The sequence below is a fragment of the Cladophialophora psammophila genome (assembly GCF_000585535.1).
Source record: "Cladophialophora psammophila CBS 110553 chromosome Unknown aczJe-supercont1.10, whole genome shotgun sequence".
NCBI lineage: Eukaryota > Fungi > Ascomycota > Eurotiomycetes > Chaetothyriales > Herpotrichiellaceae > Cladophialophora > Cladophialophora psammophila.
Window position 1 is genome coordinate 842,340 of NW_006912931.1, and position 26,903 is coordinate 869,242.

Here is a 26,903-nt window from a genome sequence, read left to right on the forward strand (position 1 = left end):
TTGTTCCTGGTCTGGCCAGAACCTGGTCTATACCTGGATGGGAAGAGCGGTTCGGGAAGATCAAGCCATGATTGGAGGTAGCCTACCTCATCATCGTGAAACTTTATCGCTCATTTGAGCGTTCGTGTAGGCTTTGCGGAGCTGAAGGAACGGTGTCAAAAGGTCTGATAAGTGTTCTGGTCGGTAAGAGGTCGCCCGGAGCGAGGACCACGGTACAGGATGAACGATTTCAGAATGACAGAGTAGCATTGGCCACTCATGAGGAAAGGGGGGATCAAAAATCCGGTGGCGATCTGCAATCTAGAGGGGGGAGCTTAGACCAGAACGAGTTTCCCGCATGACAGGATAGCCTTGTTGAGTAGTGAAGCCCCAGGGAGATGGAGGAGCACCCTTCCCTTGATATATGACGGCGCCCACTGCCATGGGGGATGCAGACGAATATCCTCTGCCCCCCAAGAATAACAGCTCAAAGGACTAGTCCCGGTCGTCAGTCAGCACCATGGCCCAGATCAAGTCTAGTAGCAGCTCTGGCAGCTCCTCCATCAGCATCGGCGGCGGTGGAGGAAGCAAGCGCAAGGCCGAGTCACGTGTCGACGACTCGGCCAGAGGTACACGTGACACACGTGACCGGCCCGCATCGTGCCTCGCTGCTTCGCCTCCTCGATCTAGTGAACCTCCATCGTCAGCCACTTCAGGCACAACAGCAACGCTGACGCCTACCGAGTCCACCTCCCCTTCTCCCACGACGAGTCCCGTTGTCCCTAGCACCTCGTCAACATCAATCCTGCTACTGGCCGAGGCTATCACACAGGACAACACCAGCAACCCGTCCTTCGCCATGAAAACCGCCCGTCCCTATCGCTCCCACAAATATCCAGCTTGTGCTCGTTGTCACAAACGTCGGTCTCGATGCACCATCGAAATCCCCGGACAGGCATGCTTACTGTGTCGTATGCACGGTGTGCCTTGCTCTTCTGCCACAGCCAAGAAGGATGACCGTGTTACTCCCAAGGTTGGCTTTGTCCATCGTTCTCTGATTGCCGACGACAAGTCTATGGAAGGCTTTTCTCATATTGTCGGCCCCGTCATCGCACGCGACACCCAGGTTTTGGACCAATATCTGCCCCAGTCAAATGGCACCCCGGGCCATGTTCCTATCCAGCCGAGCCTTGGGAGACGGGAGTCGCAGAAGGCAATCTACCATGTACCTATTCCCCCCAGGAGACCCAGCCCAGCAGACTGTAATTGCACCAGGAATATGCCGAGTGAATTGATTGAACAAGTCGAGCCTTTTCTCGATAAATTGTTGGCCAACTATTACGAACATTTTCATCCCTGCTATCCAGTGACCGAGGAAGAATGTGTCATGTCGCGCCTCAAGGACAGAACTCAGCTGCCTCAGACATTCCTCATCAACATAATAGCCTATGCGCTGTTTTATTGGGATACTTCACCTGCATTGGCGGGCTATGCCAGGCCTGATCAGGATTTTGCCTGGCAAACGGCAGTCGCGGCAAATATCGCCGACATGCAAAAGGGCGACTTGGCTACCATCATATCAACTTGCATCGACATCTCCGGGCGACCGTCGCGGTGCCTGGTAAAGAATGTAGCAGAAGTTGCTAGGGCCGTCGCCTTGTCGCATGCCATCGGCCTGAATCACGACTGTAGCGAGTGGAAGATAGGTGACATTGAGAAGAAAATCCGATGGAAGGCTTGGTGGGGAGTGGTCATACAGGATAGGTGGTTTAATTTCGCTCAGGGAACACCCCCCTATATCTCAAAGGGCCATTATGACGTTCCACTTCCGACGGTTGAGCTGCTCACGCAAGGTAGAGGAGGTTCTGTTAAACATGTCCGCGCAGCCGAAGTTTACATCCATCTATGTCGGTTAACGGAAATCGTCGGAGATGTCCTTCCACTGATCTATCATATACGGTCAGGCAACGACAGTATTGCCGCTGAACAAACCTCGAGATCAGAAATTGAGCTCAACCGTTGGATGGAAAGCCGTCCGAGTTGGCTGAATTTGAACGATTTCAACAATCGGCCCCAAGTGCCGGGTTTGGTTAACCTGCAGCTTTCGTATCTCTCCGTACGCATGCTTCTCCGACGCATAGCGTGGCACGAGATCAGCCAACGAGAGAGCGATCCTGCCTCGTCATGGCTGCTCGGCTGCCAGGCAGCTGCAGAGGATATCGTTCGATTTGTCTGCGCATTACACAAGCAAGACTTGATGGGCTTTTGGTTGCCCTACAATGCTCATCATTTCACTTCTGCGGTGACACTGCTTCTCCGGTGCGCGCTTCAGACAAGTTACTCGAATGTCCGGACGCAGTGCATGGGAAGCGCCCGAACACTCGTTGACTGCCTGAGGAAATACCATGACGAGCATCAATGGGATCTTGCAGAGACGGCACTATCACAAAGCGAGACGGTGCTGAAACGGATCGAAGACTCGCTGCCCAAAACGCCGATTGCCGGGACGCCCAATTTGCCTACTGTATCGATGCGCGCCGAACCAACTGACACGCGTGGCTATATGGATGAGCACATGCTTGGTGATCCGCTGCCGGAAGATCCTTTCACCATGCAAGGTCAAGGGTCCATTGAGGAACTGTTCCCTGAGATCTTCTCAGATTTCACGGACACTGCCTTGTTTGCTAGCTCGATTAATAGTGAATACCACGATTAAGCCATGATACTTCTGTGTATCAATCAACTAGTCTGTCTCAAGATATGTGTTGGGAAATCCTAGTCAAGCGACATATACGACGGAAGTTTCACGGCGCCCATTGCCAGCCGGTTTCTTGGTATCGCAGAGGCAGGTTTGCTGTAGCCATTATTCCAGAGACCAACCTACCTACGCCGGGGTCGACTTTCAAGGAGTTCAGATGGGGTGCCGAGAGGTCGAAGCAAGCCAGTCCTGCAGCAAAAAGCCAATGGAGAAATCCCGTGCGGCGGTTCGAGTCCTCCGACACAGGGCGAACGTTCTTAGCAACGGAGCCAAAAGGAGGAGAATAATAGCGCTATTACCTGGACACAATTCATGGGCATGATTATCATTGAACTACAACCCGCCCGAGCTCAAACGTTCTAGAGTCGACTAGACGTCGAGCCGTGAAGTTAATATATTACACAGCGATGCTCGATTCTCCCTGGTCCGGGGGAAGTGCTCAAAATGGCGCTTCCTTCTCACATCCCTGACCTACTGGACCTCCTCCATCATCAGTGCGAAGCTAAAGCAGGATCTCTCTCTCGCACAACTTTCAAGGCTCATGCGCGCGGCGCTCGTCCTGCAACCAGGCCGCGTGACGACACCCTTTCGTCCAGAAGCCCGCTTCTCTACCCGGCTGGCCAGTCAGGCTCAAGATGCCGACGGAGGACAGACAGGACGGACATGCAGGCTACGGAAATCATAGCGCATGAAGTCATTTGGCGCAGAAGACGACTGCGCTGTGCAAACCAATGCAACGCGACGCCATGGGCCGGGTAGATAGTAATTCAGATGCTATGGATATTGGAAAGGTCGTTGGAAGAAGCATGCTGCCGCCATCGAGTCATTTTACTCTTCGACTCGTTTATTCATCGCCTCATCGGAGGCATACGCGGTATAGGAAGATCCAGGGCGCGGTGGGACGAAGGCTATTGTATTCCGTTGATCCGACTTTACTAGACATTCATGTTTTCCCGTGGAGAAAAGAGAAGAGCATTGAGAATCAGCATCAGCATCAAGTTTCCAGCATAGAAGTCATTTAGAAGGGCTGCATTTTTTGCAGGAAAATAAATCAACACGTTGCTGTTCTTTTGGCTCTTGTCTCTTTTGCCATCGTCATTCGTATACGTCATGTGACAAACGTGATCCGTCCACGTTTGTTGAACCATACTTGTCCTCCGATCTCCGGGTCAGGCAGGAGCTCAATAGCAGCGACGTACGTAAGGCGCAGCCCTTTCTGAGTCTGTGTGAGGGGAAAAAAAGCTGGAGAGAAAGAAAACCCAAGTAGGGTGCCGCCTCAACTCCCTGACCGATGGCTCCGGACGATGAAATTCCCCCGAAAATTTCAAGCCGCTCAGAGCTTGGGTTTATAATTCCTCTTGTCCGGATCGACTCCATCGCCGCTCACATCGTGCCCATAGGCGACACGCTCTAACTCATCAAACAGCCTCATGACCGTGAGGTTCAAAAAGGGCAGAACGTTCGTGCAGATCATCCCGGCAATACCGGTCTTCGGATCGATCCAGTAGTACAAATTGCCCAGGCCTGCCCATGCACCGGAGCCGGATTTGCGACCATACGGTAAATCGTCGTGGTTGAGGAGCAACGCGGCGGACCAGCCCCGTTTCTCGACCGGCAAAGACGGGAAGAAAGAGCCCTCGAGGGAGGCTTGCGGAATGCTTGCACCGATTTCGCCGAGAAGGGACTTGTCCACTTCCGGACCGAGCAGGTCCGTGAAAAGGAGATCTTTGACGGTCTCAGGCTTCAGGATCGAGTTGCCAGTGGTAGGTGATGTACCGTTGTTGAGTAACGTCGCGAGTAACTTCGCATAGTCGTTCATTGTCGAGTAGATGAAGCCTCCGCCGCCCCAGACGGTGGGGGATTCGTTATGCTTCATGTTCGGGTTCCCTACAGGTTCTGCACTGTCGGGCGTGTCGAAATGAACGAGGAAAGTGTTTTTCTTCCCTACTGGCAGCTTACCGCCTGTGTCGTTCATGCCTAGTGGCTTGCAGACGTGTTCAGTGATGTAGTCCGGGAGGGTTTGGCCAGAGACCTCCTGAATGACGAAACCAAGCCAGTCGCTGTTGACGCCGTAGATATATTTGGTGCCTGGGTCGGCCAGCAAGGGTGTCTCAAAATCTTCCCAGCCACCAACCGTGTGATATTGCATCGGAGCACGACCTGTGGCCATGCGGTATGCGAGGGTTCCGTGCTCAAAAAAATCGTATGTAAACCCAGCCGTGTGCGTCATGAGCTGAAGAATGGTGGGTTTTGATGCTGGTGAGCGCAAGACAGGCTCAGGTTTGCCATCTGCACCCGTCTTGACGGATTCAAGCACCTTGATATTGGAGATTCGAGGTACGTATTTCTCCACGGGGTCCGAGAGGGAGAGCTTGCCTTGTTCGACCAGTTGCAGGGCAGCGATCGTGGTAATAAGTTTAGTGCATGAGAAAATTGCCATTGTAGTGTCGGCGTCGTATGGGGCGGCATTGGGATCTTGGAGATGCGTAGTTCCAAAGGTCTCCTTAAGCAGGAAGTTGCCCTTGGAGTCGATGATGAAGCATCCAATACCCGGGACTTTTTTGTCCTTGACAGCAGCCTCCAACATTGATTTCAGCTTGGCCTCCATGGTGTTGACTTTGGCTATTGTCAGTGCCTTCAGGTGGCAGGGAGAAATGGGTACGCTGTCAGAGGAGCTAACAGGAGAGCTTCTGCAGCTCGCCCGACGTCTGCGATTGTAGCACTTGAGGTTCGGCCGAGGCTCCACAGGGAGAGTTTGATTAGGGTCAATTACTGAATCGGGGAAGTACCGAAGAGTGAGGAGAACCGAGGGGTAATGGAGGAATGGAAGAACAAAAGGCGACGGCAGAGAGTAGCGGGATGACCTGATACTTATCTTAGGTCGTGCGCCAACAGTCCTTGTCCAAGTTATATGTCTAATGTGTCGGCCGAATCAAGCGAACGATGTCTGACAACTCGCGGTGGTGGTGCAACAAGGTACAAGGTTCCCTGGTGTCAGATGTTGCCGGGCCCCCCAAGTAGAAAACTCCCATCGTATAAAAGCTGGCCCTGTTTGCTGGACGCTGCCAAAAATGCAAGATTGCCCTATGCCTCGTCGGCGCCGGGACTCCAACGGCTGAATACGTCAAGTGGGAAGCCTTATAATATGGTGGTCAAATAGACACCAGGTGGATACTCAGGACCGGATGATACAAGTAGCCTTAACCGCAGAACACAAGCCATCCCATTGAGGGTTGATAGTGTATTCGTTTCCTCTTGCTGGATCGTCGTTATGACCCGCAGATCGTTAGGCGGCTTCACAATCATGTCTCGCAACTTCTCTTAGCGAATGTTATACATCCAGTGTCCCTGCCACGCGTCTCATCATCAGCGGGGTTACGCGCTGATGCATTGATTAGGCTGATTTGACAGGGCACCGTCGTACGGCCTGCGTTCGAAGCGTGGTATTACTGTTCGACAGCAGTATGTCTGCTTCTGGTATCTAATACATGCGGTTCTGTCGCGAGTAGGTTGTCAGGCCAGATCGCTTAGGGCGGGGTCGTATTGGGGTTATGGAGCAGTGCAGAAGCGAGATTCATGATAGCCTATGGCGATGTCCCGCTGCTGACCGGATCAACAACAGGACCGAACCGAAATACGCTGTAAACGCTCCTTGATCGATGCTTTGGCGGTCAAAGTGCGCTTTCGATGAGAGGCCCGCTAACGAATCCTTCGCAGCCTTGGTCTCTCTTGGTCCTTTTGAGCATTCGACTAATCCCCATAGGGTTATTGCCCAGGGAAGCTGGATTGAAGGCTGGCCACGGCATCTGGGGTTTGCATTTCCACGGCCTGCGGAATTATTCTGGTGATTTTGAGACCGTATTCATTTTTCATGTACAAGGAACCCCCACAATGACATTTCGACGAAGGTTGAAAATCTGAAGCGGCTAACAAAGGATTGTCTATCGCTTCCTTTCACGGATGCTGTCCTGGCTTCGATCGCTCCCGGTACCTTTGCCAGTTCCCGCCAGGTAGCCGGCGAGATCAAAGTTCTCGGCGGCAGAGCTGGCGCCTCCACCTTGCATGGCACGCGTGAGACCGCCCATGGGGCTCTTCTTCTGCATTTCTTCGTACTCGGCGCGCATTTCGGGATCCATGTTCTCCAACAACTTCGGCATCCCAAATGTAAATGCAAGAGCGACGACCGCCATGAGGATCATAGGATTCTTCAGGAGACTCAACGGGTTGAAGCCCTGGCGCTGCTCATAGAAGTTCTTCCTCGACAGAATCTTGGCCGACATGCCCAACTGCTCTGTAGGGGTGGCTACAAGAGCAACCCCTCGATCATCCCATCGTGTTCCACGGTATGTTTCCCAAGCTCCTGCGATGACAGTCCCGGCAGAGTCGGAGGAGGACGGGGAGATATCGATTCGGTATGGTGCAAAGACATAATCGTGACTGTAGATGTCGAGGAGATGCGATCCGACAGTTGAGATTTCCGGGAATTCGAAGTAGTTGCCCTTCCGCAGAACAGCCTTGATGGGTTGTCCCGAGCCTGAAGTCAAAACAGCATAGGTCGAGGCTGGCAGAATGTTGGGATTGGGAAGAATATTGGATGGCAGAACCGAGACCCGGAGCGAGGCAGCCAGCACAGGGTTGAGAAAGAAGTAGAGAATCAGTAGCGGCAAGAGAAGGACTGCCATGGTTCTCCAGTCTCGTAGCAAAGCTCAATGGTTGTCAAGTCAAGGATCAAGCAAACAGAAGAGAAACAAAGCGCAAACCGTTGAGCCGTGTTGGCCGTGGGAAGCAGAAAGCATATCATGCCGCTTTTAAGGTGCACGCCATTTGGTATTAAAGCAGCAACTTTGAAGTCTATTCCACAAGACCCCACGCCGCTGGTGAACTCTCCCCTATCGATGCCCCCTCGTCCTTCCTCCTATCTGCAAGGCTTTCGCCAGTCTGTTGATTATTCCAGCTTGGCTAACATCGGGCTTGGGCTTGCAGCTAACCACGCATCTTCATGGATGACTCCAACCCCAAAGCCGCGTGGCGGTGCTCTTTTCTCGCTTAATCAACAAGACGTCTAGCAGACACCACGGTCTCTTTGTGAAGGCGTCCTTGTCGAAGTGTTCAGGCCGAGGGCACGAGGGCAGGGAAATATCCTCAGATCTTGACATCAGCATGAACTCGTAACTCAGAAGTTGTATGTTAGACGTGAGTAGCCACCCATCTCCGGCCCATCATGATCGATCCTACCCACACCCCATCAGTGTTGGATATTTCCAGGTTGTCTCCATCTGGCCACTGCCTTCCATGTTCGCCTAATGAAGCGACCTTGCCTGTCAAATAAAAAGCTGGCCAGTGTGCTGCTACAGGCGAGATAATCCGGATTTTGCCCGGTCCTCGCCAGTGACGTCGATTTCGGACTTCGGCCTGACATTGAGTTCGAGTGTCTCTCTTGGAATTTGCGTTGGCTGAACGTCGCAGTTGCCATTCTAAGGGAACTCGGATATTCCGCCAACATCTTCCGTCTCCATCAATATTGCCTCCCCTTTTCGGTTGATTAGGAACCAGAGCGTCTCACCATAAATGCCCGCATCGGCGAAATAGGAGCCAATTGCCATTCCGCTATTCCATCCTGCCCAGGACCAACTTGGAAACAGGAACTTTCTTTGCTCAGACTCACCCGTGGATGTGAGCAGCCGCTCAAGCGGGCCGTCCAGCGCCCACAATAGTACCTTATCCAAACACCTTTCTGGCATTCCATACCAGAAATTTGTATCCATGGACTCCTGAAGGATATTCTGTATCCCTCTGAGAGCGTTGAGGACATCCTGGGGGAACGATAGATTTCGAGTTCTGTAAGAGCAGACAATCCTTTCATATTCGCGAGTGGCGTATTCAACAGAGATATGCAGTTGTCGACTCAGGTGGAATGATCCAAATTGCCGACCAGCAGCGTCAGAAGCATTAGGGGCTCCCAGATTCCAAAGATTGCCAACTGGAGTAATATACGAAGAGGGCAGAACGCCCTCACCTCAGCATCCTCGCAGAAAACATTGCAAGAACATTGGAAGTACACTTGACTATTCGTGAAGAATAGCATCCGTCTTGACAAATCAACATTCCTGATATGTCCATGCGCGAGTGCTCCATCGAGAGTGATCGATCGTGCTGATAAGTGATTCAAACGGGACTAGAAGGCGAAGATTTTGGACAAAGGAAGACTTCCTGATCCCTCCATTGAGTGGTTTCGCGATGGCGAGGAAGACCAAGCTGTGGGTTTGTAAGATCCGTAGAGAGTGGTGCCGATACAAGGGTCAATCATGCTGAGCCATAAACCCTGTCCATCTGCGAGAGCTGGAACTGCTTTTCGTCGTTGCAGTCTTGTAGGATGCAAAGGGCATCAACCCAGAGATATGCTTCTCCGAAGTCAAAGACGAACTCTATGGCATCTTGGATCGTCCGCGGGAGCTCTTGCATCACCTTCTCAAGAGATCCAGTTCGAAGAAGGCCAACCGCATTGGCCTTGATTAGTTTCAGAGTCTCTCCACGTGTCCAGCAATAATTTAGGGTAATGTATCTTGATGCTGGTGGCAAGGCACAGACACATTTTCTCTTTACGTCTATTGCCCAAAATCGTTCGGGCTTCGCAATATGACGTTTACCACCCATGCTGAATGGCAGTTCACATCGATCTGCAGTAACGTCAACGCTTGAAGCCAAATACAAGAAAATCGCGTGCAGGGAGACTAAGTTGAAACAAGAGGCAGAGCTGTGCTTGAATTTGAATGAATGGAGACGAGGCTGAAGATGAAACCTCACGACGGTGTGTTATCTCCTGGGCGGAGCTTCAATTGAAAACTCTTCAAACTCGCCCATGAGGCGCAGTGGAGTCGACGATCTTCTTCAGAATTTCGAGCCCGGAAAGCTGCATGTCGATGTAACATCAGAATCAGTCGTCTTGGGAGTAATGACTTCTGCCTGCTGGAAAATGAGAAAGTCAGGCGCCAACTTGACTAGGGGTTTGCCTGGTGTACTGAGGGTAATCTAAACCGGGATACCTAGGTGAGATGCAGGTTTAGCTAGTCGCTGGGGGGCCAAATATGGCCCCAGGAAGCTCCCTTGCTAGATATTGGCCCCCTTCGTGGCTCAGTGTACTAATCACAAGTTGCGCAGTGGTGCTCAACCAAAGGTTCCGTGGAGGCTCAGATAAAAGCGGCCTTCGCTCGCTCTCTAGGATCAAACCGTACTTAATTTGGTGAATAGGTTTTCGTTCGCGAGTGAAAGAGGCATCTTCTCCTAGGACTGCGCGGCGTACACAGACATCCTGCGATTATATGCCTGCTTCGGTCATTCATATCAGATAATATCCGCGTTGTTGCTTCCTCTTCTCTTTTATACATGTCTTCATCATCATGGACCTCAACCCTTGACATCTGATGTCTTTCTCCCTCCCCCCAAAACAGTCCAATGAACAAAATGGCAAAATCCGCCCGATTACAGTCCTGAGTCTTTAAAATCAAAATCGTGCATCTGGCATCTGGCTGAGGATGTGCTCCGTAGACAAGCTACCGAACTCACACGGATCCGGGAAGCCCAGCTATCAGAGCGCCCTCTACGGGACCTCCAGATAGGAGATCTCGACATCGGTCTGTTTCATGATATCTTCTCTGTGCTTGGGTCTTTCTCTCTCCGCTCCCGTCTTGGCCATATCTTCTAGCATGACAACTTCGTCGCTGTTCGATTCGCTAATGGGATACGATTTGGACGCGCCACTTGTGATGACAGTCGTGGAGAAACCTTTAGTGGGAGAGATAGGGTTCGGAAAAGCCGAGCCTCCCCCTTTGATAGAGGATCCATGATAGCTATCAGAAAGAGGGTAGGCTCCCGAGCGAGACCGGTAATTCGTTGTCGGGCGATTGTAGGAGGATCCGCGGAAGATTCGCGGGAAGAATCTGGTAATCGTTGCTTTCAAGGGCGGAATGCAGGTGCAAATGATGGATGTGTTCACCTCGACGCCGAGCCACAAGTTATTCTGAGCCTGGTAGTCTACACAAAACGATTAGTCCTGTCAATCCAAGTTTAGATCATATCGAATCAAGGAGTGTGTTCTAGGATGATGCTACCGCTTACATGTGCTATCCTTCGCTGTAGCTGCTGGGCCAAGTGTGGCGATACGAACCACGCAAGTTGCAATAATGCTGAAGGCGTATCAGTAATAAGCACGGTATCCGGAAGCCGACAAAAGTGGGCGCTAAGTGCTTACAAGAAACCCAGACTGAACAGGACAGCCAACCCAAATTTCTGTGCCTTGGGTAGTTTGAGAGGTCGGATTTGAGCAATTGGTAGTGCTATGATCATCACGTCTGTGGCTATGTTGATTGAGGAGCTGGAGTACCAGATTCCCGGTGTCCAAATACATTTGCCAGGCATGGTCGGGGTCCAGGCCTTCTGGATAGGGTGACATGCGAAAATCGTGGGAACTATAGTCCCAATGGCCGTACCGACGCATATAAACATGACAAAATAAGCGGCGATTCGGAAGTTGCGAGAGGAGAAGATCCGTAGGTATAAGAAAAGCATGGAAAGTTTGGCGAAGAGAGCGGCAGCCTTGTATAACACTTGGCAGGCCAGGAAGTACTGTTTGAGCAGTTAGTATACGACCTTTTCCGTTCTTGAACTGGTTTATCCAGACCAGAGTAACAAATGGGTACGACTCACCTTCCAAGCTTGCAAGAAATGCTCCTGGCTGACTGTGGCTTGGTGGAGTCCAAATCCATTCTTTGTTTCTGTAATAGTTGTCCGTAAGTTTCAACATTCCATTCAAAGTATTGATCGCCAACAAATCAGACGTACCGCCGTAGAACAACCCGGTCATAGTGATCGCAATAAGCTGTTGAAGCCCAGTCAGAAATGGAAAATTGCCAAGAAGTCCATCTAACGTCAAACTACTTACCAGGGCCACGAAGACACACCAGTCGTCCGAACCAAGCATATGATTGATTGCAATACGCGTCCAGAACCGTGCAATGACCAGAAGAGCTGCAACAACCACCAGCGCGATATTAACGGTGACCACAGTGTCACCTCTGGGGTTGGGCACACCGTCATCAACGGCATCTCGTTTGAACAGTATTGCTCCCATCGTCATATTTTCGAGTACTGGGAGCTCGAGGGCCCGGGAACCTGGGAAACGCTGGTGGAAGGAGCAAATCCATCGGGAGGGAGCGGAAGTACCGGTTACCTCAATATATGATACTCGAATACGAGGTTTGTGTGTGGAAAGGCCATGGCCAGGTTTTCAAGCCTCGCGTTTTTTGTGCCGCGTCCTAGGCGGACCTAGACCAAGTAGCGAAACCTGGCTGCTTTCACGTACCCCTGATCAGTTGCCACAAACGGTCGTCCCATTGACGCGGTCAAGGAAGAAACTCTCTGGAGTATTCTGAAGTGGACTGACTCGAGACAGCGAGTGAGGCTGGGACATGGATCATGGGCATAAGTTAGCCCTGTCGCTAGGGATGTTTCTAGAATCCCCGCCAGGCACACGGCTCTTCAAGCAACCAAATACCTTTGGTGATTTGGACTCTGCATTTGAAACAAGAACACCGCTGGCCCGGTTCTACCAACCGGAGGTAGGGTGCTGCAATGGGAGAACTAAACCTGTGCCTAAATTACTAGGACTGGTGGCTGCAGGGCCGACTTTCTCTTAGCTTCTCCGATGTTGCCCACTTTTGGCAAAGAGAGACGACAGAGCCATGATGCTGTATCAGGAAGCCATGGCTCAGGGGAGCGGTGATTGATATCCGTCATACCCGAACGATGATGTACGTAGGGCGTCGAGTGCTGGTTCTCTCGAGCGGTAAGTTTTCTCTGGCTTAAGGTCTGAGCTAAATGCAAGATGCTTGTTCTCCATACCTAGTAACGCTAACAATTTGAACCTCAAGTAAAGGTCCAGGCTCTTGGTGGGACAACGTTCGCATATCGCGGTGGGCCGCATTCGCTTATTTACATAACTGAGCCGGTCTGCTGTACCCAGTATGGTCTCCAGCCTGATTGTCTTGAGATATATGCTTAGAAGGCCTGGCTATATTTTGCGCAGACAGCGGGAAATTGTCGTTGGATTGACATCTCTTACCGCCCCAGGTCTGTCACCAGATGTTGGCACTGTTGAGGAGTCGGAATGGGCTTGGGGTTCGTGCACCAAGTCAGTGTTGGCCGACTCATGGTGCAGGTCTTGCCTGAGCGTGAATAATCTCGCAAGTAACTTGTGAATACGAGCCCCTAGTGATAAAGGAGATGTCTAATGTCGGAGCGAGTTTTCCGGTATTCGTAGCTACTCAGTGAGCTCGAACGATTGGGAGTAGATGAGCCAAACTTTTGCTAAAACAAGTGGCTGAAGTTAAGGAGCATTTAGTACCTTTAAGCCGCGTTGTAAGTTGTTTGGGGGCCTTCATCAGACACAATTTGAAGCGAATGATTTAGTCAACCGTATCAATTAGGGCAGGTCCTCTCCTCCACGTGCATGATAGCTTAGTTCTCGCTCCCGCAGTCCTGGTGCATGGCGGGGGTTAGCTTCGTGGCACAGCTGCCCAGGCTGGGAATTTCCCGAGTATCATACTTACCTGTATCAATCACTCCATGAATAATACCATCTTCCACGCGTCGTTTGACAGAACCAGAGACACAAGGTATTGCATATTTTGCGTGGTCAATGTGAGTGGATCAGCAGGGATTCGAATTGCTAGCCAGCACGCAGCAACTCGGCCCTCCAGTTGTGTTCTGCCCAAGGACCTACCCAGCGAGCTCGGAAGTCGGAAGAAACCCTAATCTTCTTGCACTAAACCCCTGCCGTCCAGGTTTATCTTCTTGCTCCTTCAGGCGTCGGGGAAAGGCGGAGGGCTGTTGAATAAGTACCAACGCGGGCTGTGTTCGCTTCTCAGGAGGGCCAGAACACCCCTCTCCTGAGCTAGCAATTCAAGGGAGGTCGAAACCACTGCCTATTAGTCTCGCTTAAGACGCATTGCCATGGCTAGGTATCGAGTTCCTCGTACAAACCTCGAGCCTGCCACAAGCCTCGACTGTTGGACCAGTATCCAGCGCGTTCGCTGTGCTGAGACTTATCCTTAAACTGCAGTGGAATGTGCAAACAACTAGGTGCTTGCCTACGAGCCGCACTAAAGGTGGTCTCGACGCTAAGATTCAGCGCACCAAGGGTCTACAAGCCCAAGGACTTGGTTGCTTAGGTATAGGCTCCTGCACAGTTATTCGCTTTGTTAGCTAGCGGTACCGCAGCTGTTGCTGGGAATCGTCCTGTTGGCGGCCATCGCTCATAGAACGGATGAGGCAACAGTCTGTTAGCAGGTCGGTGGGCAAAGCCTGTCGTCACTTTGACATAAAATATGGTTAATCGTCCTTTGGAAGCGCATCAACGAAGCTTTGAATGACATGGCAACACGATATTGTGCAGCAAACCCCGTGCGTACTCAGCATATATTGAGAGAAGTGCGGCGGGAGGGAATGGGAAGATGGGAAAGATAGCAAGAGGACTCAGGAGGCTGTTTGGCTTGTGTTCCAATTGTCGTATCCTCCGATACCGGGATTTAACCGGCAACTGCCAACCATTCGATATCAAAAATCCTTCAGGCAGCCACCAACACTGACCCTAATATCCCGTATCAATGCTGCTTTCAATCGACAATGGAGACGATCATTCACATCTACGATCCTAAGCGGCCCCTTCTCCTTCTGGAATACGTAAACATCAGTGACAAGGCCTCCCGTCAACCAACATCGTCTCCCCCGAACGTTCTTCTCTTCGTCGGTGGACTCTTCGACAACTTCCGGTCGCCACGCTACGTCGATGACCTGGCAGCTCTGTTCCCGCGCGACGTGCCTGACCAGACATGGAGGGTAATGCACGTCCAGCTCTCAAGCAATGGGAGGAGCTGGGGGCTGTTTGATCTGGATCGTGATGTAAGTCTGCACGAATTGCGGCCTTTTTTTTGGTGCAGTGGTCTCCACGAAACGGGGTGCCGTCAATGCAGCATATGAACCTCTAAATATTCCCTCATGGAATCTCGAAGCGTTCTGCATTTCTTACAAAGCATGACCTGTTGACGTGAAGAAACGATATTGATTGAACGCATCAATGTAGGTCGCGGAAATTGCTGCCGCCATCACATATATCAGAGACACTATAACCCGGTCTCCTTCCACACCCGTGGTCTTGATGGGTCATTCAACGGGCTGTCAAGACCTCATGCACTACCTTATCTCTCCGATGCCGACATCATCTTCCCGTCCGACCATCTCAGGCGCCATTCTACAAGCGCCCGTCTCCGACCGCGAAGCCATCCTGAATGCGGTCTCCGAATCCTCTGCTGCAAAGGCCGCCTACGAATCGCTCTTGCAAATCGCCTCTTCTACACCAAAGGAGAAACATAAGACGACAATTCTGCCCATGGACATCATGAAGCCTCTGTTCGGCCCTGTACCAGTGACTGTTTTCCGCTTCCTTAGCTTGGCCTCGCCGGATTCGCCAGAGAGCCCAGCAATGGATGACTATTACTCCAGCGACTTGTCTGATCAGAGACTCCGAGAGACTTTCGGCAGAATGGGCTCTGCTGCGCATCTTCAACCGTCAGGCCACCTCGGGGAAAAGAGTATTTTAATACTCCAAGGCGCGAACGATCACAGCATCCCTCCGTCCGTCGACAAAGCCCTGCTCCTCTCGCGGTGGAAAGCGGCACTTGAATCGACGGCCGATGCAGCTCTCTCCCCACACTCTCTCATCATACCTCACGCGGTGCACGACATCTCGGGCTCGTCAAAAGAGACTCGAAGAGCACGCCTTGTGGACATGCGCAGCGCGGTGCTGAAGTACCTCCAAGACGTGGTCGGCGGGATCGATCCACCATCAGGAGGCGACGACGACGACGAGAGACGACCATGGGCGATTCTACACAAGGATCTGAAGGACATCGAAAGTGGAGATAACGATGCTGACGGCGAAAAGGGCAAGAGCGCCGATACTTCTCCTAAACTGTAACTATTGAGGCTATTGACTGTGAACGCTCGATGGATAATCGATCGTTCCACCACCGATGTATACACGCATTGATGACGTGACCAACGATCTTGACGCGTTAAGGGTCGCGAATACATACATTTATACGTGCGAACGGAGTCCATAGATGAGCAAGGAGGCCCGTAGCCTCGTGGGGCCGTCAGGAAAATACATGTACGGGACCCGCTGAGCTGATGGGATGCCTGATCCAACTGCTCCTCCTAATGCACTTCGTCCTCCTCAAGTGTCTTCATACGTACTACATAATATGTACGCGCCACCACTTGACGGGGATGAGAAGATAAGCACAAACGCCTCTTCGAAACTTTGACTGTTGATTCTTCTTCTCCTGCTCCTTCTCCGCTTTCTTCCTTTCTTAAGGTGCTTTTTCTCCTTACCAACCAGGAGTGCGTGGCTCGTGACATGCTCTATTATTCTTTTGGGGTACTCTGCTTCGCGCCTTTCCTCTATTGCTAGCCCTCTAGAGTCGTGTTCTATGTGTATGTCCGTATACCCGGTACGTTTCGTGTCCAATGCGATACCCCTGAGTCTGCAATACGAAGAAAAAGGACGCCTCGCCGGTGCACGCCCCAAAAAAGGCCGCAGAGCGCACTCAAGTTGTCGATACATGTTGTATTCCATCACGAATCCTGCAAAAACCTCCACTCCCTAACGCCATCGCTGAAAAGTATGACACGGTAGCGGATCGAGAAGACTTCGATCGACTGACCGATTGATGAATGAGCATGAGGGGACCCCCGGCTAATGGAGAGAGAGAGAGAAAAAAAAGGCGACATGGATCTCCCAAACAAATATCCCCTCCTAACAGCAGATATGCTAAACACTACTACGTCTGAGCTTCGGCCTTTTTCTCGGCCGCTGTCTCTTGTTCGTCCTCCTCGTCGGTCACTTCGACATCCCGCGTCTGGGACCTCATCTGCTGCATCACCTCGTGGGCCTGGGCGGCATACTTGCACTTCATCCTGATGCTCTCGCCGTATCGGTAGAAGACGAACGGGAACGGGGCGCACGCCAGCGCCAGGAACGCAGGGATCGAACTGGCCCAGTGGATGCCCAGGTTGTGGAACATTTGCACGGTGAAGAGGGGAAATACGGCGCCGAACAGGGAGCGCAGCACAGAGTTGGCAGCCAGTACCGAGGCGGCGTAGATGGTGTATGCGTCGATGAGATAGTTCATGCACGCGAGGAAGACGTTGACCATCCCGAACCCGAAGGGCGCAGACGCGATGATGCACACGATCCAGTGGATGGACGGGTAATTTGTCCACGCGAACCAGAACATGCCGATCGGGATGGCGACGGCGCCCACCGCCGCGGGAGGAAGACGCGCCTCGGGGGGCGCCTCGCCGCCGTTTTCCGCTTCGATGCGCGAGTATCGTTTGTTATCGAAGATGGCGTAGATGACGCCAGAGATCATGCCGACGGCGACGCCGGAGAAGGCAAGACCGCCGATACCCTGGGACCAGCCTCGTTGCTCTTCGAAGACGATCGGGAAGGCCCCAAAGAGCATGTACAGCGTACCGTACAAAATGGCCATGTACACGGAGATAAGGAGGACGATAGGCTCGAGGAACAGCAGCGCCCATGGTCTCGAGAGGGCCTGAGAAAAAGCAGCTTGCGGTGTCACTTTGCCTTGGCGTCTCTCAATGGCAGAGAGGTAGACCTTGCCCGTTCGCTTGGTGAGAGCCTTGGCCCGGCGAGACAGGATGACGGGAGCATACGTCTCTGGAATGACCAGGGCGCCGAAGATCCAAAGGCAGCCCGTGAAGATGGCCATAACGCCTTCGACCCAGCGCCATCCGACCGACTCGGCGATAAACCCTCCAACAACCGGACCGATGGTCGGGCCAAGGAAGGGAGCAGCGGCGAAGATGCTCATGCCCAGGCCCCGTTGATTGGCGGGAAACATGTCCGCAATGACGCCCCCGGCGTTGGTCAGAGGCGATGCGCCAAAGGTGCCGGCAAGGAATCGCATCACGATCAGACTGGCGATCGAGTTCGCACCAGCCGCGCCGGCGTTGAACGCGGTAAGAACGGCATAGGTGCCGAAGAAGAGGACTTGACGGCCATACAGCTCCGACAGCGGTGCCCAGAGAAGCGGTCCGATAGCGAACCCGAGGACGAACAGAGATACACCAAGCGTCGCGACCTCTTGACTGCAACCAAACGCCTCAATGATCTGCTTGGTGCTGGCGGTGTAGGCTGTTGAGACAAAGGCAACAGCCAGGGTCGCAAAGGCCACGGACAAGGTGAGAGCCCATTTCTTCCAGTCTGGAAAATTCATGGGATTGCGAGGGTCGGAAGGGATGAATTCAACGATGTACGGGTCTTCGTCTGTCCCCGAGCCCCTGTATCGGTGGTTCAAGACTTCTTCTGTGACGAGTGATTGGCTGACAACGAGGCGCCAGTGAGGCACCTTAGTGCTCGAAGGGGCGTGTTTCTGGCTCTCGACATCGTTTGTGAGGGTCGAGGTGGATGAGTTGGTAGGTGAGTTGGACATGGTAGGTGAGGTCAGGTGCTTCAGCCTGCTCTGAAAGAGGTGTTGCGTGTTTTCGCTGTGACGGGGGATTTCACGAGAGACGCACGGGAGAGGAGGATGGTCTTTAAACAGATCATAGATTCATTACGACGTGCATCGAAACAGCACCGCGCTATGCCGAGACAACCATATCTCCGCCATGGTGGCAGATCGTGCATTGCCAGGGACCAGTCCCCATCACCACCCATCCTGTTGAGATTGTCCATCGATCTGGCTCTGGTTCGGCCATATTTGGGTGCTCGTCCGGCGTCGGATGACGAAGCCCTCTCGAAGGTTGAGTCTTGGTTTTGGGTCAGACAGGGGACACTTGCGTACGCCGCAGCAGAGAAAGGCCTCGGATGCGTCTCGCCATCTTGTCAAGAGGAATCTGGTCAAGATGGGCGACTGCCGTGATAACCGCAGAGGGCAGGGCGACGCAGGCTGAAGCCCCTTACAATTGGTTGAAGCGGGGAACTAGCCTTGTGCCGGCTCGCTAGTAACGTCTCCGATTGTCGATGTTACATCATAAGCCATGCATAAAGGAGGCATAGACTGCTTGTGCTCGACGCACAAGGGCATTTGGACTTGCTCTTTGCCTTGCTTGACGGGGTTAACCATCTTTTCCTCCATCGAATTCTCGTTCCTCGTGGCGTGTTAGTCCAGCCCCGAAGATCTGGGTTTGTGTCTCGCAACCGAGAATGATAAAATTAAAAACCCGCCCAACTGCGGTGTGATCGTGGCATGCTTTTTTTCCCCTTCACCAATTTTGCTCTCACCCGGGTATGTACTTGTACTTGTTATGTATGCGGTCACAGCAGCCCCGGCTTGCTCTGCAAAAGAGCGGTGATAAGCTCGCTCATAAGCCCGTCGATCTAGAATTCCAGAGCCTCATATCGGTCATGGTTCGAAGGGAGCTCGCGACAAGTGCGTATCCGTATGCGGATGCAGGACCCCCCCTTCTTTCCGTGCCCTGCAGTGCCCACTGAGTGCCCCAACGCACAAGATGTTTATATAATCAGTTGGAGTGACTCAGGTGTGGGCAAGGTGTGGGTGATGACTCCACAATGCCGAAAACTCCGGCTCCTTTGCACAGTCCAACAATGTGAAAGGGACAAAAATATCCAAAGTTCGCTCAGCCAGAAAGCGCATGTCGAGATGCAACAAAACGCGATGCATCTGCCGGTTATAACGTAGCAGAGTAGAGATGGCGAAGACAGCAAAACGCGCAGAAGCACCGCTCGTTGAGGCTGAACATTGTACTTCACACCATCTATTCTTCCATTCCGGACGAGGTCACCGAACGCTTTGGTGAAGGCCTTGCGACACCACCGATCTCTAACATAAAGGAAAGTTGCAAAAGCCATGCCATGTCGAGATATTGGCAAAGTGACGACGGCACCGTTGACGCAGTCCCTTTACAAGGTTTTCCAAGAGTCGTGTCGTCATGATCTGGGTTGTTCATCAGGGCAGGGGAGATTTGAAGACAAACCATTTTGCTCGAAGACATTCCAAGATCCGCGCGGATAAGGTATCTGGTAGACCTTGCTTTGCATCCAGGAGAGCTATCATGGAAGAAACGACACATGACCTCCATACAAAGTACGAACCTCATCCAGACGCCCAGCAACTGACTGGTCATGATGGTCGTGGTGTTGATTATGAACCTCATCCTAAACACTCGTTACAAATATCTGCAGAGCATGAAACCATCATCAAGTCAATCACCAGCCTCTATTCTGGCAGCTGCAGCGAGAAAGACCTGTCCGTGTACTCAGAGAAGGCCATATACGATGATCCACTTTCATATTGCGACACCCGATATAAGATTGCTGGTCAGTGGTATGGGCTCCCTGAGGTCTTCAGCAAGCTAGAAACCAAGAAGATCGAAGTGGTCAAGGACACACCAACGGACATCGTGTTCAAACTCAGACAGGAGTACACTCCCAAGGTGCTCAACACTCCCAAGGAAGTGGACTCTCTGGTCTCATTGTCACTCGACGATTCCGGAAAAGTGCGGTATCACAAGGATATGTGGAACTCCAAGGACTACAGCCATGCGGGAATTGGCAAGTTGATCAAGAATCTAAATGGTGATCATCTCCCAAAGATCACCCAGCCGCCAGCTTCCTTGTAGGCGAGTCGACAGGTGCCTCCAGATTGCGGGACCATTTCATTTCTGGGGTAGAGGGTTCTTGAAGGGGAATGAAGAAGGAAGCAAGATATGCACCAGGATGAGTAAGAGTGAGTGAGAAGGATTCTGGAGAGAATCACGGCGCCAATCGGAGAGGTGGCGGCTTTCTCGACGGCTGGAACATAGGTACAAAGGGCACATTCCCACGTGCTGGAACGAGGGATTCGAGGGCATTCAGACGAAGTGGCGGTGAATGGGGTCGAGGGCTAAATCAATGTCGATCTGTGTGGAAGCTTATGTAGGTGCAAAATGAAGAAAGTGTCCCTGTGGGGTGACAAAGGGAAAAGGGAAAAACAAGCAATATGAAGTATTAAGGAACTGCTAGTACAAGTACAGTACCCAGTACCGGGTATGTGGCTAGTTTGTTGGCGGGCTCGCGGGGTCCCGGCATTGTGGACGGCGCCCTCGACATCCTCCCTTGCGGATTTCTAAGTTGCAAGATTCTCTTCAACTTGGCGTCATTGCCTTTGTGTTTCCTCACCCTTCGCTGCACCGTCGGCAGATGCCATCTTGAAGTTCCAGACCTCATTTTCCTTCTGCACAATGTCGTTTTCACTGGTCGATCAACAAACACCGTCTCCTCTCAAAGCTCTCGCTGTCATGCAGGTCCTCATTCCCGCTCCTGTGGTCCTGCCTTGATAGCTTGAATCCTCTTCTGTCCCCGACGTCCGACTCTCAGCACCCACAAGAAACGTGGTCTTCAAGCGAGAAAAGGAGGATTGTGAACGCCTCTGCCCCCGACCTTCGCCGAGCCTCGAAACAATGGGTATTCCGTCAGAGTGGGCCAGGAAGTTCTGGGAGTTCTGCAAGAGAAATGTCATTCCCGATGTCTTCATCAAGAGGAGGTTGAACTTCATCACCATACACTATTTGTACATGCTTGGAATGACCCTCCTGGGCTCCGTCATCATATATGGCATTGGTGGTATTCATTACATTGACTCCCTCTTTTTTGCCTCCGGAGCTTGCACACAGAGCGGCTTGAACACGGTCGACATCAACCTCATGCGCACTGGACAACAATTCATGCTCTACTTCCTGGCCATGCTTTGTAACCCCATTGTCATCCACTCGACGGTCGTCTTTGTGCGACTATATTGGTTTGAAAAACGATTCGAGGCCGTGGTCAAGGCCTCCAGTGCCCTGCGTCGAACAAAGTCCAAGCAGCGCACCAACACCATGCCGAGAGAGGACGTGGAACAAGGTCTGCCGGGCGCGGCAGGGAGAGCGATTCGGATATTGCGAAACACCGGACGCAGTCAAAGCCATGCGGATGCAGAGAAGCTCGAGGACAGTAATGGAAAGGCAGTGGACTCATCCGACACGTCTCGGGAGGAGCGTGAGGAGTCCAGGGGACAGCCTCCCGAGCACCGTCCACATCTCCAGACATCTCAGTCTATCGATGACGTGCGTGTTCCCCAGCGATTGAGCCCAGAACAACACATCCGCTTTCTTGAGAATCAGCGGAACCCTAGTGATACGACGGCTTTGCGAATCCCCAGCCCTCGCGAGTTCGAGCTTGGGGGCCGACCTCAAAATGTCAGTACCAGCTTTGACCACAATATACTGCGTCCGGTCACGAGTGAGCCAGATCTCTCCACCCGCGACGAGAGACGAGCCGAGGTGGTACCGGCAGATGACGCTGTCCCTCCTACCCATATCACCATCGATGAACCACAGTTCTTGCGAGACCGACAGGACCGAACCGCTACCTTTCCCCGGCTCAACACCAGACAATCCACACTACCGTCACATACCTACGATGCCCCTGAGCCCAGTTCTAACCTTCGTCGGAGGGGTTCAAATACCTTCCGATCCCTGCACCGCGTCAATACTCCGCGAACACAGGAACTCGCCCCGTACCTGAGCTGGCAACCCACCATCGGGAGGAACTCGTTTTTCATTGGTCTGACAGAGGAACAGCGGGAAGAGCTGGGCGGGATAGAATATCGGGCACTCAAGGCCTTGGCCCTGATTCTTGTCCTTTACTTCTTCTGTTTCCATGTCCTGGGCGCTATTTGTCTGATCCCGTGGATTCTGCGCTCAGGTACTTACGGAAAGTATGTGACGGAACAGGGGCAGGGAAGAGTCTGGTGGGGCATCTTCACCAGTGCTTCTTCGTTCAACGACCTCGGCTTCACCCTTACGAACAATTCTATGATCTCGTTTCAGCGCGCTATCTTCCCCCTGCTGTTGATGACCTTTCTGATCATCATTGGCAACACGGGATTTCCGTGCATGCTGAGGCTCATTATCTGGGCCACATCCAAATTCGTCCGAGAAGGCAGTCCCTTGTGGGAGGAACTCCAGTTTCTTCTGGATCATCCTCGCCGCTGTTTCACCCTCCTGTTTCCTCGAGAGGCGACTTGGTGGCTGTTTGCCATTCTTGTCATCCTCAATGGGTTGGATCTCATCTTCTTCATCATTCTCGATCTAAATGATCCCACTGTCACCTCCTTACCCGCTGGGATACGGTTTCTCGACGGCCTCTTCCAAGCCGCCTCGACTCGAACAGCGGGGTTGTCCGTGGTCAATCTTGCCGACCTGCACCCTGCTATTCAGGTCAGCTATCTCATCATGATGTACATTTCCGTCTTTCCGATCGCCATCTCCATGCGGAGAACCAACGTGTACGAGGAGAAGAGTCTTGGGATTTATGGTACTCCGTCCGAAGAGAACGAAGATGAGGGCGAGCCAAGTTATGTCGGTGCCCATTTGCGAAGACAACTTTCCTTTGACCTGTGGTACATCTTCCTAGGCATGTTCATCATTGCCATTGTGGAAGGTAGCCGATTGGAGAATATCAATGAATCCGCATTTACCCTTTTCTCCGTCCTCTTCGAAATTGTCTCGGCATATGGTACGGTGGGTCTTTCTTTGGGCTACCCGACCATCAACGCTTCCTTTTCGGCCGAGTTCCATACCCTATCCAAATTGGTGATAATTGCCATGCAAATCCGTGGGAGGCATCGTGGACTGCCTTACGAGCTCGATCGGGCCATTCTCTTACCATCCGAGAGCCTGCAGGCGAAAGAAGCGAAGGAAGCAGAAAGGGTTATGTCTCGGGTGCAACGTCGGAGATCGTCCCTAGGAGCACAGTCAATGATGTCAGCCGTCGATGGGAACATTGAAGGACGACAATTCCGGCCTGAGACAGGTCTGTCTTCGGGGTTGCGAGACATCGACGAGGGTTCAGAGTTCCTACGTCCTCGAGCCAATACCAACAGATCGCACCACAGAACAGGAAGTTCAACGGATCATCAAATGCACAGCGAACCGCATAGTGCACGGCGTGGTATAGGCATTGGTATGTTCAAGCTGGCGTCTGGCGTCGAGGCCATCAAGGAGGAAAAGCTTCGGGAGTGAATGGATGAAGAGCGTCCATCCTGGACAACTTGACAACACAAAATGTATTCGTATTGAAATGACGATTCCAACGACATCGATGCATTTGAGCAACGGCGAAGAGGAGTACTTATTTGATAGGAGCCTTACAATTGTGGGCGACCTTGCATTGGCAACATCAACCTGCTAACAACATATTGTTGAGTACAGATTTAGCCTGCATGTTTCGAAGACTACCGCAGAACGAAAAAATATGGTTCAGAGCATGGATGTGTACCTCGTATGGACATCATCACTTTGTCCATCACAGGTGAAAATCGAGGGCATTCCCGAAGTACGGTGTACAAGTACATAAATGGTTTAAACAGGCCGGGGAATTTGATCACCAGATCTTTGAGAGAGCCCCGCCGTGAAGGATCCTCAGGGACTCAGCGTCACCTTCTTGCAAAATTGTGCCAAGCAAGCCAAGACAAAGGACGTGCACTGTCCGCCGCTCCATCTCCAGTTTTCGGGGCGGAGGAGCCCCGGCGTTGGGCCCAATTGGCTGCCCGTCCCCTTGCCAAGGAGACGAAGTTTCACAGGCGCCCCCGTTCGAGGTTGGGAACCGCTGTCTGGCACAACAAGCGGATGGACGGGCTGTCCTCCCTTTTTGGTATTGAAGATGTGGCAGCCCATACTGTAGTGGCCGTGAGACACTCTGTTGTTTCTACCTCGTACAGACCTTGGCTCGCTTCCACTTCTTGCACTGCCTCACCCTCTCCTGTCTCCTTTCCTTTGTGTTGTTCCACGCTTCCCATTGTTCTCATTTCTTTCCAGCTCCGCCATGAATGAACAGCTCTTCTCCTCTCCTCTATCTTTCCCTTGAAGACACGACCCGGCAACTCACGTCCTCCAAATCCCGCCACCTCCGCCGGACTGGGTGCCACCATCATTGGATTCCCCTGTCGCTCGCTTGACTCGAAATTCATTTTCCGCCCTCCGCTCCCGCTCCTGAGGTGTCTTTTCAGTACTGAGCGGTGGTTCTAACGAATTCCGTCGCAACACCCATTGATCAGCTCTATCCTGTGGTTCCATACTTAACCCACGAAAACATCATGAAGTCGCGAATGAGTTGCATACTGATGCCGCTGGCCGGCTTACTTTCCTTAACCAATGCACTCACTCTCGACATGAACAGCTTTGATTCGATCAAGTCTGTTACCTCTACTTTGGCGTATGACATGATGACCTACTATTCTGGAAATCAGTCCGGACAAGTTCCAGGTCTACTACCCGGCCCGTGTGAGTCAACGGCTTGTTATTATTGGTGGGAAGCAGGCGCGATGTTTGGAGCTCTTATCCATTACTGGCAGTATACCGGCGATGACAGCTATAACCCCGTCGTTACGCAAGCTTTACAGTTTCAGGTCGGGCCCGAGGAGAATTTCAATCCTCCCAATCAAAGCAAGAATATGGGTGTGGATGATCAGGCATTCTGGGCGTTTGCGGCCATGGATGCTGCTGAGGCTGGCTTGCCCGACGTTGGCGGTGATGCTCCTTCTTGGCTGGCTTTGGTTCAGGCCGTTTTCAATTTTCAATCAACACTCTGGGATGCTGCCACATGCGGTGGGGGGATGAGATGGCAAGTCTACTCCTTCAATGCGGGCTACAACCTGAAGAATACTATCTCGAATGGCGGCAACTTTCAACTGGCAGCGCGTCTGGCGAGATACACTGGGAACCAAACCTATGCGGATTGGGCAAGCCAGATGTGGGATTGGATGGAGGCTAGCCCGCTGTTTCAATATCAGGATAATGTCCTCTACATCTGGGACAACACCGATGCAAACAGTAACTGCACAGATGTCGCTCACTACGCCTGGACCTACAACTACGGCACGATGCTGATGGGTGCTGCCGCCATGTACAACTTTACTAACGGTGCAGAACCCTGGGGAACTCGTGTCAACCAGATCTTGCAAGGGGCATTCAACCTGTTTTTCCCCGCGGAATACGGCGGCAACATCATGACTGAGTTCCAATGTGAACCGACTATGGTCTGCAACAACGACCAAAGCAGTTTCAAAGCTTACCTGTCTCGTTGGATGGCTGTTACGGCACTAATTGTGCCAAGTACATATGATCTGATCATGCCAAAATTGCAGGCCAGTGCAGCAGCCGCGGCTCAGCAATGCAACGGAGGGGATAATGGGCGAATGTGTGGGCGGCGGTGGTATTCAAGCTTTGACGGCTCAACTGGCGTGGGACAACAGGTATGTCACCCCAGGTTAAAGCAACATTCCGACGCACTTGCTGACTCAAATTTCAGATGCAAGCACTGGCTGTCATCGGAGGATCAACGATACATCCAGCAATTGTGCCTAAAACTGCTGTGACTGGAGGCACATCGGAAAGTGACCCCAACGCTGGGACTGATGCCGATGCCAATCCTGTTCAGTACTCTCCTATTACCACGGCGGATCGGGCTGGCGCTGGTATCCTGACGGTATTGTGTATTGGCATCATCGTTGGAGGGAGTGCTTGGATTATTATGTAGCACCTGTGTAGGAATACGAGGGCAGCTTGGAGTTCTTTGTTTTTGATCTAAGCAGGTCCAAGGAGTATATAGAGAGGGATTTTGTGTATTGGTGGGGAGACAAAAGTCTACTTTGAGGGTTTCGTGTGGTATCGCTACTATGGAGCCAGAAGACACGAGTTTCCCCAATCATCTGACCCAGGAGAAGAATTGACTGATGTCGTTCTAGTACGTAAGTAACCAGGCTACTCGAGGCTGGCTGCCAGCTGATGAGGCTGAGCCCACCGAGCCACCAGGCCCTGCTGGGAGACTGGGACCCGTCGCGCCGCCACGGCCGCGTGGGGAAGAAACCCGCTCAGGGCAGTTAATTACCGACTCACCGTTTCCGGCGAGTCAACAATCTTCCACCCTTCGCCTTTCTAAACAATTCTCCCTTCTACGCATGATGAAGACTATGATGATGTGGAACAGCTATCTTTACTAGGGCTGAGTTGTTGACAACAAGTTGCTGTTTCGATTTACGAGACC

General features: G+C 52.3%; 11 protein-coding genes across 11 annotated transcripts; 5 read left to right on the top strand and 6 right to left on the bottom strand.

Moving 5' to 3' along the window:
* Window positions 1–499: 499 nt before the first annotated feature.
* A1O5_07027 (uncharacterized protein) lies at window positions 500–2,695 on the top strand (the record flags this gene model as incomplete). Its single annotated transcript, XM_007747616.1, has 1 exon — window positions 500–2,695. The coding sequence occupies one exon, from the start codon at window positions 500–502 to the stop codon at window positions 2,693–2,695; it is 2,196 nt and encodes a 731-aa protein (XP_007745806.1).
* A 1,375-nt stretch (window positions 2,696–4,070) lies between these two features.
* Window positions 4,071–5,345, bottom strand: A1O5_07028 (beta-lactamase; the record flags this gene model as incomplete). The annotated part of the gene is made up of 1 exon (XM_007747617.1): window positions 4,071–5,345. The coding sequence occupies one exon, from the start codon at window positions 5,343–5,345 to the stop codon at window positions 4,071–4,073; it is 1,275 nt and encodes a 424-aa protein (XP_007745807.1).
* A 1,333-nt stretch (window positions 5,346–6,678) lies between these two features.
* On the bottom strand, window positions 6,679–7,419 carry A1O5_07029 (uncharacterized protein; the record flags this gene model as incomplete). The annotated part of the gene is made up of 1 exon (XM_007747618.1): window positions 6,679–7,419. The coding sequence occupies one exon, from the start codon at window positions 7,417–7,419 to the stop codon at window positions 6,679–6,681; it is 741 nt and encodes a 246-aa protein (XP_007745808.1).
* Window positions 7,420–7,688: 269 nt separating this feature from the next.
* On the bottom strand, window positions 7,689–8,565 carry A1O5_07030 (uncharacterized protein; the record flags this gene model as incomplete). Its single annotated transcript, XM_007747619.1, has 1 exon — window positions 7,689–8,565. A coding segment is annotated over one exon (354 nt), but the record flags the coding sequence as incomplete, so codon positions are not given.
* Window positions 8,566–9,040: 475 nt separating this feature from the next.
* On the bottom strand, window positions 9,041–9,391 carry A1O5_07031 (uncharacterized protein; the record flags this gene model as incomplete). Its single annotated transcript, XM_007747620.1, has 1 exon — window positions 9,041–9,391. One exon carries the CDS (start codon window positions 9,389–9,391, stop codon window positions 9,041–9,043), a length of 351 nt encoding a protein of 116 aa, XP_007745810.1.
* A 1,590-nt stretch (window positions 9,392–10,981) lies between these two features.
* On the bottom strand, window positions 10,982–11,864 carry A1O5_07032 (uncharacterized protein; the record flags this gene model as incomplete). Its single annotated transcript, XM_007747621.1, has 4 exons — window positions 10,982–11,359; window positions 11,441–11,508; window positions 11,576–11,612; window positions 11,676–11,864. 4 exons carry the CDS (start codon window positions 11,862–11,864, stop codon window positions 10,982–10,984), a joined length of 672 nt encoding a protein of 223 aa, XP_007745811.1.
* Window positions 11,865–14,416: 2,552 nt separating this feature from the next.
* Window positions 14,417–15,767, top strand: A1O5_07033 (uncharacterized protein; the record flags this gene model as incomplete). Its single annotated transcript, XM_007747622.1, has 2 exons — window positions 14,417–14,692; window positions 14,874–15,767. The coding sequence occupies 2 exons, from the start codon at window positions 14,417–14,419 to the stop codon at window positions 15,765–15,767; spliced, it is 1,170 nt and encodes a 389-aa protein (XP_007745812.1).
* An 865-nt stretch (window positions 15,768–16,632) lies between these two features.
* Window positions 16,633–18,306, bottom strand: A1O5_07034 (uncharacterized protein; the record flags this gene model as incomplete). Its single annotated transcript, XM_007747623.1, has 1 exon — window positions 16,633–18,306. The coding sequence occupies one exon, from the start codon at window positions 18,304–18,306 to the stop codon at window positions 16,633–16,635; it is 1,674 nt and encodes a 557-aa protein (XP_007745813.1).
* A 1,585-nt stretch (window positions 18,307–19,891) lies between these two features.
* Window positions 19,892–20,458, top strand: A1O5_07035 (uncharacterized protein; the record flags this gene model as incomplete). The annotated part of the gene is made up of 1 exon (XM_007747624.1): window positions 19,892–20,458. One exon carries the CDS (start codon window positions 19,892–19,894, stop codon window positions 20,456–20,458), a length of 567 nt encoding a protein of 188 aa, XP_007745814.1.
* Window positions 20,459–21,277: 819 nt separating this feature from the next.
* Window positions 21,278–23,881, top strand: A1O5_07036 (uncharacterized protein; the record flags this gene model as incomplete). The annotated part of the gene is made up of 1 exon (XM_007747625.1): window positions 21,278–23,881. One exon carries the CDS (start codon window positions 21,278–21,280, stop codon window positions 23,879–23,881), a length of 2,604 nt encoding a protein of 867 aa, XP_007745815.1.
* Window positions 23,882–24,954: 1,073 nt separating this feature from the next.
* On the top strand, window positions 24,955–26,396 carry A1O5_07037 (uncharacterized protein; the record flags this gene model as incomplete). Its single annotated transcript, XM_007747626.1, has 2 exons — window positions 24,955–26,112; window positions 26,169–26,396. 2 exons carry the CDS (start codon window positions 24,955–24,957, stop codon window positions 26,394–26,396), a joined length of 1,386 nt encoding a protein of 461 aa, XP_007745816.1.
* Between the last annotated feature and the right edge of the window lie 507 nt (window positions 26,397–26,903).